Genomic DNA, 13433 nt, shown 5'->3' with positions numbered 1-13433 from the left:
AATCCTCTAAATACCATCCTTTAACTGCTACTCTCACAAATTAACCCAATGAATTCTGCTACTGAACAGAGAATAATGTTGAGTCTTTATTACATCTCTTTCATGTATGTGATGTCTCTAGTTTAAGCATTTTAACAAGTGTTAAAACTTATTTGAATTTGGTGGTAATAGAATTAGGTATTCTTTTTTCCAAATTTTGCATGTGTGCCTCCAGATTATTTTTTAAAGGAGACAATGAAAATTTGGAATTGTTTAGCTTTAGCTGTGAGTTCTCATCACCTTTTACAATTCTTACCTTTGTGGAGGCATTATTAAAGCGTTCCAAGTTCCCAATAGCAGTCAAACAAGTTTCAAATTTCATGAGGGCAAGATTGATCAGGAGAAGTGAAGAGCTCTGTTTAGCCCCTGTTGAACTCATTCTTCGTTTCTACCAAACGATTTGATGCAAGAGAAGATACTGTCTTCTGGGACATATGTTTTTTGGTGGTTCCTAGTGACAAGACCTGAGACAATGGGCACAGACAGAAACACAGGAGGTTCCCTCTGAACATCAGGAAACACTTTTTCACTGTGAGCGTGACTGAGCACTGGCACAGGTTGCCCAGGGATGTGGTGGAGTAGAAATATTCAAAAGCCATTTGGTCAGGGTCTGGGCAACTGGCTGTAGGTGTCCCTGCTTGAGCGGGGGGGTTGGACCAGATGAGAGGTTCCTTCCAACCTCAACCCTTCTGTGATTCTGTGATCTTGCAGTAGGCCACAGATACAACTGGTGTATATTACTTTTCAGATCTCTGCATAGGAAGTTGTGTATATAGTGAGATGTAGTTAATTTTATTATCTGTGTTGTGTCACTCTTATCAGTAGCATTGCAGTTTGACATGACATTTTATCAGCTGTGATTATATATTATTCAAGGCACTCTCTGCCATTATTTAGTTTTTGGGTTTTTTCTCCCTTTCATTGTTCAGGTAAATATCAGCTGTCTCCAACGGTGAACATGCCCCAAGACGACACTGTCATTATTGAAGATGATAGGCTGTCGGTACTCCCTCCTCATCTCTCTGACCAGTCGTCATCCAGTTCCCATGATGATGTTGGGTTTGGCACTGTTGATGCTGGTGGATGGGCTAAAGCTGCAATTAATGAGTCAACAGACTGGTAAGAGCATGGTTTAGTGGATAGAATCATAGAATCATTTAGGTTGGAAAAGACCTTTAAGCATCGAGTCCAACCGTTAACCTAACACTGCCAAGTCCACCATTAAACCATGTCCCTAAGCACCACATCTACACATTTTTTAAATACTTCCAGGGATGGGGACTCAACCACTTCCCTGGGCAGCCTGTCCCAATGTTTGACAACCTTTTCGGTGAAGAAATTTTTCCTCCCGTCCAATCTAAACCTCCCCTGGCACAACTTGAGGCTGTTTCCTCTCGTCCTATCGCTTGTTACCTGGGAGAAGAGACCGACCTCCACCTCGCTCAACCTCCTTTCAGGTGGGTGTAGAGAGCGATGAGGTCTCCCCTCAGCCTCCTTTTCTCCAGGCTAAACAACCCCAGTTCCCTCAGCTGCTCCTCATAAGACTTGTGCTCCAGACCCCTCACCAGCTTCGTTGCCCTTCTCTGGACATGCTCCAGCACCTCAACATCCTTCTTGTAGTGAGGGGCCCAAAACTGAACACAGTATTTGAGGTGCGGCCTCACCAGTGCCGAGTACAGGGGCACGATCACTTCCCTACTCCTGCTGGCCACACTATTTCTGATACAGGCCAGGATGCCATTGGCCTTCTTGGCCGCCTGGGCACACGGCCGGCTCATGTTCAGCCGGCTGTCGACCAGCGCCCCCAGGTCCTTTTCTGACAGGCAGCTTTCCAGCCACTCTTCCCCAAGCCTGTAGCGCTGCATGGGGTTGTTGTGGCCCAAGTGCAGGACCCGGCACTTGGCCTTGTTGAACCTCATACAGTTGGCCTGGGCCCATCGATCCAGCCTGTCCAGGTCCCTCTGCAGAGCCTTCCTACCCTCAAGCAGATCAACACTCCCGCCCAACTTGGTGTCGTCTGCAAACTTACTGAGGGTGCACTCGATCCCCTCGAAGGAAAGGAAGGAAAAAAGAGATGACTGCAGTTACGTCTTTTTCTTTAGTTTAATTTTTGTCTACTGCTAATATTAATCTTTTTTTTCCATCGCATTTAGATTTCACTGTTTTCAGACTGGTAATTGTCCCTGTTTCAGGAAGGAAGTCTGTACAGATAATGTGTTAGATTTTCTACTTCTGGTTGCAGTTTTGTGCTCTGTCAAAGCACAGTTGTGGAAATGTTACTAATTGTTATTAAGACCAAATCAGTATATAGCTGTGTAAATTTGATGATTTAATATTAATTTAGTTGCCAACTGAGCTAGCTTTTGTAAAAAAAACTTTGCAAAATTTAAACACTTGAGTTTATTAAAGATGAAAGAAGAATTCAAATTCAAAATTTGAATTTATAAACCTCGCTGTAAATTTCACTAAGTCTATAAAACAAAGATTTTATTTTTATATTCCAGTATATATCTAGGAGGCTTTCAGTACTTCTGTATACTTTCTTGATTTTCCTAATAATGTCCGGTAATTTTAAAATCCGCTTAGAGGTCAAGGCAGCTCTTTGTTTTGCCCTGGTGTTAAGCTTGTGCAACAAGAACTAGTTAAGATTTCTTTATTATGCATGAAGAAATACCTTTCATATCATTGTATGATTTGTAATTATCATACAAAGGCAGTGTACTGTAATAGTTCCACATTTAATGATATGGAAAGTAATAGTACCACATTTAAAACTGTGGAAAGTTACTTTACTTTATATGTTTAATCTATAGTAAAAATAATTTCTGTGAATCTTAGGTTGACTCTCTAATTACTTTTATACATTTTACTATAAGAGTCTTAATGAGAAATGCATTGAGCTCCATTATTGACTTGCTTAGGTTCCTGGCAAAGAAATACTGTTTATTGCTTAGTTAGTACAATTAATAGAGATCTAAGATTTAATTTGCAAGTCCTGTAATTATCTATAGTAATAGCAAAATAAAAGCCCACCCCTGTACACTGCCACTTCTTGAAGCTAGATAATTACCACAAATGGTGTGAAGTATATGAATTTTCTTATTTTTCTTGTCTCTTGAGCCTGTTACGAATGTGTCAGCAATATCTTAATAAAACAGCAATAGCACCTGCCAGCTGATATGCACCTGTCAGCTTCTTCTTTGCTTTATATTAGTTTATTTCATCTTATGTCCAGGAATTGAGTTCTGTATTTTAAGCACTGTTTTCATGATTGTATAAAAAGGTAATTTTTTTCATCCTCATTTGCGGGTTTTTTTAATGTTGCAGCTCTTCTCTTGGACAAGTCATACCTGTAATTTGGGCTCTTGAAAAGTCCATCTGTCTTTTGTAAAAGCTTTTAGAGCTGAGAATCTGAGACGTTTAAATAGAATAGTACTCAAGGCTGCACATAATAGGTTATTGCTGAGGGAATTTTTTTAGCCGAATGTGAGCAAAAACCTACAGCATAAAGTAAGAGCCCATTTGAAACCTGCAGATGCTTTTACATTTACTTCTGCAGCGTATCTTGCTATTCATATACTTCTTTGAAAATGAAAGTAGCAGTAAAGAAAATAGGGATTAGATATTGCAGAATTGATCACGCTCAAAACCTTTAAACGTGTGTCTTTATGAGAAATTGTAAAGGTCTTCGGATACAATTGCACTTAAAAGAATAGATCAGTGCAGCGCCTTACTATCTAATGTATTCTATTTGTAAAAAAGTAAATAGCAGTAGAATTAGATTGTTGCATTAATTTCCTGCTGCTAATGGATGAAGGAAGACTTGTAAAACGAAGGTGCATTGTATGATTTGGCTGGAAGGCACAAAGGGTAGAACTAGGAATATGGATGAAGGGTTATCCAAACAAGAATGGCAGCTGTTCTGAATCACAGAAGAAAATGTAAGCTTTTCCAGCCTCACAATATCTCCCTAATCCTTGATGAAAATGTTATGAAAACAAAGGGGCAATAAGACAGGATTAATAAGTGGAATTTTAATAACATCGAGGGTCAGAAGACGGTTACATTCTTTTAAGGATCAGCTGTCATTCCAGAAATCTTATTTGTTAAGTATGCTAGAATATAGTAAATTGCATTTGGCATTGTTTAATGACTTGCACTAAATTCACCTTCTGTCTTTTATTAATGTAGTTGAAAAATATTAAAATGAGGCATTTTTAGGGGCATTAGTTCCTCCTCTGTGCTCATTGGCTTTTCCAGTTATAGATCTTCACAGGGGCTTTTGAATACTTTTAGGCAACGTGCATGTATTCAAACTCCTGTGATCTGCGCCTCCCTTAATTACTAAAACATGCTCGTGTGTCATTAATAATAGAAATAAACCAGGACATGAAAATTGATGACTCTACATAGGGCTCAGATATTTGTACTGTAAAAAGATATGAGATGTCGTGATGTCAGAGAACAAGTAGTTTTTGGTGCTAAGTAGCGCCTTTAGTATGCAGGATACTATGCAAACAGGGAGTAATAATCCCCCTAATAAGTGCGTGTGGAAGGTAGGTGTGCTAAGGGCAGATAAGGGAAGCAGAGAGAAAGCCCCTAAAGGCAGCGTCAGTGGAAACGCTGGGATCCAATCTCCAGGATTCCCGGTTGCTGATGCCATGTCCAGACCCCACTGCTCCCTCCGGGACCTGTGGTGCCCTTTTCAAGTTTTATTTAACTTTGGAGTTTTACTCTGTTCTTAGGACTTCAAGTTGAATATATATGTGCACGCTGTATTTACATGAAAATGATATTCAGTTTTATTAGAAGCTTTATATATGTCGATCAAAGCAAGCTCAGATGAAAATAGGAGCATACAGCCAAAACAAATAGTTTTAGAAATTCACCCTTTTTGAAGAAAGTGTCACAGGATACATTTTGTTCGGCAAGATGAAGCCGGTCATCTTTAACTAACGTGAGCTGTGTTAACAGATGTTGCTAGAGAAAATTCTCACTTAGTAAAACCACATTTTTCTGGCCTTCAGAGACAGGGCTGACTAGCAGTGAGCCAGAAGCTCCTGTGTGGCCTTGGGAAAGTCATTTATGATCTGATTATGAAAGGTGTTGAAACGCTGTAAGTTCAGTTGAGTCACTCGGAGGACGTTTTCAGACTTAGGTGGTTCTTACTCAGCTACGTGTTGTGCTGCTGTAAATGCTAGAAATGTATATTGGCCTTGTCTGTTTTATCTTTCTATCATGTGGAGATAATTTTTTCCCTATTTTGTGGGAGTGAATGCGAGGACTAATAGTTATTTTTGAGTTCGGGCTCTGATTCATCAGAGCTTTTAAGCATATGCTTCAAAACGTTGCTAAATTGTACAGACATCTCTGAAATAGTTGCAGTAATTAAATGTAAAACATTATGAGCCTGAGCCAGAAACATTAAAGTCAAAAGGCACTTGACATTGACTTTTTTCGTATAAGCTCTGATCCTGATATGCTTGTCACATGCACATATCTTATTATTTGTAAATCTGCCACTACTAGACTGAGTTTCTTCTAGGCTGCCGGGTAATGTGGATAGTGATTTTCATCCTTTATAGTACTTGATGCCTTTGGACACTTTTCCTTACCTCTCTTCACTGTTGTGCCTAATACCCAGGTGTTTCTTGATCAAAGATGCTTCTATAAATGATAGTACATGGCATACATAAACGTGTGCATGTTACAGAATTTAAAAGTATAAGTTGGTTTCTGCAGAAATTCACTATTTGCCTGTTTCTCACTAGGTATGAGATGTGTATTATACTTAGCCCTTAAAGTAGAAAATAATTCTTTTGAAACATGTTACTGAACAGTAACATGTATATATACAATATTTTGAATGACAATTAGTCTATTTAGAGATCTCAGTGACAAAATATTCAGCTTTTTATCTTGAGAAGTACAACAACAATCGAAGGGGGGATTTTGAGAGGTCTTTTTCCTATAGGATAGATAACAATGGTGCAAAATACTAATTTTTTCAGTATTTTATGCTTTTGGTTTCTTTTTGTGCCAGCTGAAGTAGAAATCTAAATTCTTTGGGCTTGCCTTCGGGCTCTTCTTAATACTCTCCCCTTTTGCATGAGTCAGAAGATCTTTGTGTGAATTTCCTTTCATATTGTTTATTAGCAATAAGCAATCTTGCTTTTTTTCTTTTATTTTTTATTGTTTTCAACACGTGTTGTGGCCATGGTGACACATTGCAAGCCTAGGGTTTAGCCTGCACACCAAATTTTGCCTGCGTTCTTGCATTCATGATTCTGCCAACACTTGACCAACATTAATAAATCTATCTTCAGCGTGCTTCTGATGAAGCATAGTGAAATGCCGATCACTGCTCGCTGAAGACCTGACTCACTCAGCCGAGGTCTTGCAAGAAACTTGCAGAAGAGACCGAAACTCAGTCCAGTTACCCCCATTTCTGATTTAGTGGTGGAGCCGTTGTGGCGAATACTTGCTCTGTAGGGAAGTAATGAGTAAAAATATGTTTGTCTGTCGTAGCCAGGTTAAAACCAGGAGATGCTGTGAAAAATGTACAAGCAATTTCACATTTAGAGAGAAATTTTAATGCAAAGTCTTTAAATGAAGAAGTTTAAAGCTCTGTGGGCTTCAGGCAGGACAGATTCTATTTATGCTTTACTAAAAACATTTTGTCATGAAGAAAGATCTGATAATTTGCTATCAGGAGAATATATTTGTTTGTCATGCAGAGAAAGGAACTGTTTTATTCTCCCTCAAATTATTCCTGTGTTGGGGCTGTACATTCTGATAGTATATGTATAGTGCACCAGATACGTATATCTTTCATTAAAGCTCATAAGTGAAATTCTTGATACTTTTTAACTAGAATTGCTCGATGCAGTAAAACAAATCCATCGTGTGTGTGTAACTGACTACTTGCAGTGGTTTATTTAAAAATGTGCACTTTATCTTTGGTGGAAGTCACGTGCTAAATAAATGCTTTTCTCTGCAGAGTGAAAGGTTGCGTGATCTTGATAAATGTTCGCATGATTTTTTTCCCTTCCTACAGCACTCTTAGTCCAGATGTTGATCCAGTGCTTGCCTTCCAGCGAGAGGGTTTTGGACGCCAGAGCATGTCAGAAAAGCGTACAAAGCAATTTTCAGATGCCAGTCAGTTGGAGTTTGTTAAAACACGAAAATCCAAAAGCATGGATCTAGGTAGTGAGTGATATTTTTTCAATTGTTTTATTTGAACCTGATTTTCATGTTGTAAGTATATAGATTTTGTAATTCCAAACACATTGTTTATGTGCAGTATTACTGCACGTAATGTCTACTGATGGGAAGTAAAGTATTCTTAACGTGAGTGGCCAAGTGACCTGTGTATTGTTTGTACCACTTGTAAATGTCCATACATTTAAATATTGTAGCCCTCTGGATATATGGTTATACATAAACATTAAAAGTATTTATTAAAATGGAGGTGAAAAGTGCATTTACCAATCCATATAGAATAACTGCATAAAACTGTACCACGCTGTGGTTCTGGGTAGGCAGGATTATTCTCAGTTCATGATTATAATGCAATTAGCCTTAAAGATCCTTTGTAGTCTCTCATTTTGTAGATGGATTTTGATTATAGCCCTCTGGATATATGGTTATACATAAACATTAAAAGTATTTATTAGGTGAAAGGTGAAAAGTGCATTTACCAATCCATATAGAATAACTGCATAAAACTGTTGTGGTTCTGGGAAGGCAGGATTACTCTCAGTTCAGGATTATAATGCAATAGCCTTAAAGCTCATTTTGTAGATGGATTTTGATTAAGATATTACAGATGCAAGTATTTTTTTTTAAGAGTTCCTTCAGAAATAGAAAATGGGGCTAGTCTGACATCTGTTTGAGACCCAAGTTTTAATATTTATATCAGAAGCCCTGTAAAGTAGCAGCAGCTAAGACAGACAATCGACTATAATAATTTTAACTGATAAAACAACTGAGAATAAGTAATCGCTAACAAGCCCATCTGTTTTTCTGCCATTGAATTTAGATTCTGAAGTGCAGACTCTAGTAACCTTAAACAGTGAGTTTTGATTGTTTAAACACACAAAATTCCCTACTCAGAATAATAAAATATAATACGATTCGTTCCTTTACAATAATTGTGAATATCTTAACTACAATCCCTAATTCACCAACTTCTTCAGGGGACAGTAAGGTTGGTGGTATTGACTTGTCTTGACTAGTTGTGATGTGCTAACGTGTAAATAACATATTGTACCTGCCTGCGATGTGAACATGACTGACATTGCATGAAGGTTACTAGTTTGCTGCCATTTCTACCCAGAATGTTTGCTTACTGTTGCAGTTTATTTGCATGAAGTATGACATTGCTAAGGTTCCCTAACTTGGAAAAACAATATGCAAAACAGAAGGAATGTTGGATGCATGTGGGGCATGGGCACTAACTGGGCTAACCGTTATACATTTACCTTTTAACAGTAGCTGACGAGACTAAGCTCAGTACAATGGATGACCAGAAAACAGGTAAGAATTGACAGTAAGGCTGTTGCTATAGAAACCTTGGTCAAAGCAGCTTACCACAATTACAGAACTGCCAGTCAAATTGCATGAAAACATGAATATTCCAGTACTTGCATGGCTGCTTTCTATTGTTGTGAATAATCAAGTCGTTCGGAAAAAGAAAATTCTCTATGGAGAGAAGTATCTAGGGTAGTCTGTTCAACCAGGTCATACATGTGACTGTAGGTAGACACCTGTTTCTACACTTTGAACTCATAAATATTCACAGTTGTTTGGATTTTTTGTCCTTTCAAAAAAATCTTGGAAAATCTCCTCCTAGCTTCAAACTCTAATGCACAGAGAGATGATGTAGAGGAGTCGAAGGTTTGGCTATTACAGTGCTAACACAGTGCTTGGAAATAATTATTTTAATTAGAAAACTGCTACCTTTGCCTTAAGTGGTCATCAGATACATATTGTGAGTTGAGCTGAAGATTATTAGTGCAAGTTGATTTGCCTTTGGAGCTGAAACCCGAGCATCGTAACAGAACAAAAGAATATGTAAATAGAATCTTTTCCACATACCATCGATTGTAACATTTCACACAATGATAATGAGAAATAGCTTTCAAAGCATATTTTTTATTAGTAATTAAAATAATGCACCAACTGCAATTATGAACCTTTATGATTTATTAATATGTTAGCTTTTGACCTTTGGCATGCTATTTTAATTAGGCTAGATCCAGAGGACACCACAACATTACTTAGCTCTAATTAGGAACAATTCACCTTTTTAACCTGAAAATATTATTTATTTTAGCATGATTTGGGGAGTAGGACATTCCATACAGAATTTACAATTAATAATTCACAACTGCATCTCTGTTTAACCACACTTTACAACATGAGTAGGAATACTGAAAAGCTGTAAGTAACCAAGTGATAAAATTGACCACAACATTACTTAGCTCTAATTAGGAACAATTCACCTTTTTAACCTGAAAATATTATTTATTTTAGCATGATTTGGGGAGTAGGACATTCCATACAGAATTTACAATTAATAATTCACAACTGCATCTCTGTTTAACCACACTTTACAACATGAGTAGGAATACTGAAAAGCTGTAAGTAACCAAGTGATAAAATTGTGATTTTTATTTAAACAACCAAAACTTCTAGCTCTTAATATGGCCACAGACTTGCAGCTTTACAAATTGAGAATGAGTACACAAAATTAAAATGTATGAATGTTTTGAAGGATTAAAGCCATCACAGTGTGAATGTATGAATTGTGTTAATGGTTGTGGTAAGAATCAGTGCTTAGGAACTGCCTTCACCGCTGAGCATTATTCCCATAAAAAGGAGTAACAGATCAAACTCAAAATTATTGTTAATTATTTTTCATTTTCTTATTAGGCTGCCTATTTGAATGGGATGTGATTAGAATGGTGTAAAACCTGTGTGTTTTAGTAAAATATGATGCTTAGGTTTTAAAAGTGTATAGTGTTTTTAGTGGTATCAATACAGGGTGGTATTAATAGAGTGTAGTTTTTCTCTATGTGTAACACCTGGATTAAATTCCAAAAAGGAGACAAGTCAGACAACTTGGGTGAAAGAGCATGACCGTAACCATCTGGACTAAGCAGTTACATATTTTGTAACACAGTAAGCTCAGTGGCTGGAAAAAAGGAAAAACACCTTTCACTGTACTTTTATTTTATTTATCTTGCGTGCTTTTAACCAGGTTTTGTATATAAACACTGGATTTCTCCCATTACTGAAGATGGATGTGGTTGTTAAACAAACCACTTACTGTAGTTTGGCTTAAAAATCATCTGGTTCTAAGAAAAAAATCGCTTCAAATGTGTGGTGAACTATATTTTAATGAACTCTAGAAGCCAGAAAACTTTAGCATATATTTACTTTAGAAAAAATAAAAACAAACTCTGTTACAGTCAAAGTTGGACTTAATAGTATTGGCTGAAAAGGAGAGTATAGAACTTACCAGCCCTAGTTACTATAATAGATTTTTAATTATTTTTCTTTCTATAGTTCACTTGAAGTGCCTAATCCTTGCAGTGTTTACAGTTCATCCTGGAGGTTAGAAGTATATTCAGTAGCAATTGAGCATGTCTCATTTATTGAGTCCCAGGCATACTATAGTTCTAGGTGATTATTTTTCCGTGTACACATTGTGAAAATGAAAAAGAAAGGAAAAAAATCAAACCCCATTTATTTAAATTTTGTTTGTTCATTTATTTTTACACAGTGCTTTTTAAATAAACTGTTTCATTAAATGGAACTAAAACTAAACTATTTTTGATGCAGTTGCTTGCTCTATTCCTCCCCTGCTCTCCCCAGCCAAAATGTTACTCTTTTAGTGTATGAATTGAACTAGAAATAGAAGACTTTATCAAATCTAATAGAGCAGATGTTAGTAAATAAACTCACTGCTAATGTCCTTTAAGAAAGTGTTCAGAAAGTAGACTTTGTGCCTTTGCAAAACTGGTTTAATCAAATCGAGGGAAGTTTTTGGCATCAATTGCTGGTAGCATTTAACCTGAGAGTTAATAAAAATAATGTTTCAGAAAGAAATAAAACTGTCATTTTAAATCATTTAAAAGAAAGTGCTGATGGAAAAAAAATATTCATAATCTTTAAAATTAGTCACTGAAGGAAACACTGAAGGAAACTTCATATATCCTTTGACACCATGCTTTTTGCCTTTGCAAATCGCCCAAGCGGATTTGTGGCACTGTATAAATACTTAACATAAGATGAGAGAAGTGGAAGCACAATGAGTTGTTAAACAGCGTCAGGACAAGGGAAAAAGAAAGGGCTTGGAGCAGGGAGCAACACGTAGGCTTCATGTGATCTATATGTATTAAATGTCTTGTTGGATCTGTACGTGCTGTGAAGTTATGTGGTGGGGGCCGTCTGTGCCGTGAGAGAGCAGATGCACACACTGCCAGCACAGTCATGCATGAGCAGAGGGCGGTTGCATGGCCTAGAGGGCAAGGCTTGGCCGTTGTCCCCAAGGGCTGGCCAGCTGGGGACATAGGGAGTGGTGATGCATGTGTGGTGGGCAGCGGCTGTGCTTGGCGGGGTGGTGTGAGCATCCTACAAAGCCCTTGAGAGATGGATAGGGGTGTGTGGCATGTAGAGTAGAGCCGTACGGCTGAGCGTGTATGCGGAGCGTGCGGGGAGGCTGCGATCGTGGTGGCAGTCACAGTAGGAGGACTGCTGTGGCACAGAGGGATGAATCTACCTCAAAAGCTGTTAATAAAATTGTTGGAAAGGAAAATTTTAATAAAATTCAAATTTTAAAAACGATAAAAGAATCCCTTTTATCCCTCAGTCATATAAAGATGCTTTAGGTAGATGTGTCTTTTTCTCTTCTTTTTTTCTACTTTAAATTCTGGTGTCAAAATAGAAGTAGAACTCGTTCTGAGCAGATAACATTTCTGATGATTACCACCAGCGCTGTAAAGGCTGGAAGAAAATGCTGACATTTTTGTATTTAGAAAACAAGGTTTTGATGTGACTCATAAATTTTAAACAGAATCAATTTTAAAGAAAGTTTGCTGTTTCTCACCGGATTATGGGTAAACAACTCACTTCCTGGCTGGTGAATTCTAGTAGTAAATTCTGAACTCACTCAATTTACAGGGAGGCTTAACTAAGTATTTTGAAAATAGTAGACTTGCTATGAAGTGGCCATAGAAGATAGTGAAGGCATTAAAATATACATAGCTTTATGATCACAGTGCTTAAATTGCTTGCGAAAGGACATTTCCCTCTTTCAAGTCCTGCAACCTGTCCACATTTGTGTTCATGGCCACCCAAGTTCAAGAAATATTCCTATCATTTCTGTAATTCATTATTAGTTTTACAGTACTCAAGGAACATTAGGTCATAACCCATCTAGCTTTGCCTTTGGGAAAGCACAGCTTACATAAATACAGTTCTCACAAAGATCTGTATTGGGTGGCAGGAAATGGAATTTTTTTAACGTCCTTTATGAACATAAATGGGCACATAAATGCCTTCTTTATAATTACTGTTTACAAAAAGAGCCACTCAGTAATTAGGAAAAGATACATGAGCATTTCATTTCAAGGTTGCAAAGCAGAATCTGGAATAAGGAAGTTTACAGTAAGTTGCCATGTAAGAGGATACCCTTTCCTTTTGTATATGAAATTGAATCTGTCAAACAGCTGGTTTATATATGATTGTCCCATTTCCTCTTTTTTTCCTTCAAAATGTTGCATTCATTTTTCCTGCCTCATGGACTGTTTTTAACAAAATACAACCTCGAAAAGTAAAAAACAAAATAAAATTTCATTTCTTGTGTACTGCAGGCATTAGTGGAGGAATAGCAGATTTTGGCATATGCTAGCAAGTGGATAGTTTTATAGGGCACTGTCTAAATTGGAGTTCTTTTACTTGGTAAAGAGAGTGTTATGTAAAAATACTTGCCTTAGACTTCAGCCCATGTTCAGAAGTTTGGTGAACCTGGACTGCAGTTTGTTTGCACAGCTGGGAAGCCATCAAACCCCCCTTGTCCCAGCCGGCTGCTCTTGTTCACCCCAGCAGCTGCACTGTGCCCCCAGCCATCCTCATGACCCTCGGCCCTCCAACAAGTACGGGTGTGAGTGAGGGTGACTTCTTCTAGGAGATGTGAGTTCATCAAGATAAAATTTCTCATTTGTTGGGGTGTGTTTATTTCTGGCTGAGGGTCCAAGCAGCAGGACTCCGGACCTCCGGGCGAACCAAAGTGCAGGAGTTGTGTAGACCTGTGAGAGAGAATTTTTGTTTTGTTTCTATTTACAAGTTCATCTTATCAGTAGGGCAGCTGAAGGGGAATACTTTGA

The 13433-nt window shown here is 37.7% G+C and overlaps 1 protein-coding gene across 1 annotated transcript in view; it reads left to right on the top strand.

Moving 5' to 3' along the window:
• Positions 1 to 13433, top strand: part of PARD3 (par-3 family cell polarity regulator) — a 428182-nt gene that overhangs the window by 263345 nt on the left and 151404 nt on the right. Inside the window, exons 15-17 of the mRNA XM_019471891.1 lie at positions 969 to 1158; positions 7097 to 7245; positions 8533 to 8577. Of these exons, the coding sequence (XP_019327436.1) occupies positions 969 to 1158; positions 7097 to 7245; positions 8533 to 8577 (384 nt within the window). The remainder of the gene's footprint in view (positions 1 to 968; positions 1159 to 7096; positions 7246 to 8532; positions 8578 to 13433) is intronic.

This window comes from Aptenodytes forsteri, unplaced genomic scaffold, assembly GCF_000699145.1.
Source record: "Aptenodytes forsteri isolate BGI_AS27 unplaced genomic scaffold, ASM69914v1 Scaffold257, whole genome shotgun sequence".
NCBI lineage: Eukaryota > Metazoa > Chordata > Aves > Sphenisciformes > Spheniscidae > Aptenodytes > Aptenodytes forsteri.
The sequence above is the reverse complement of the archived record's forward strand: the minus strand, read 5'-3'. Positions and strand labels throughout refer to the sequence as shown.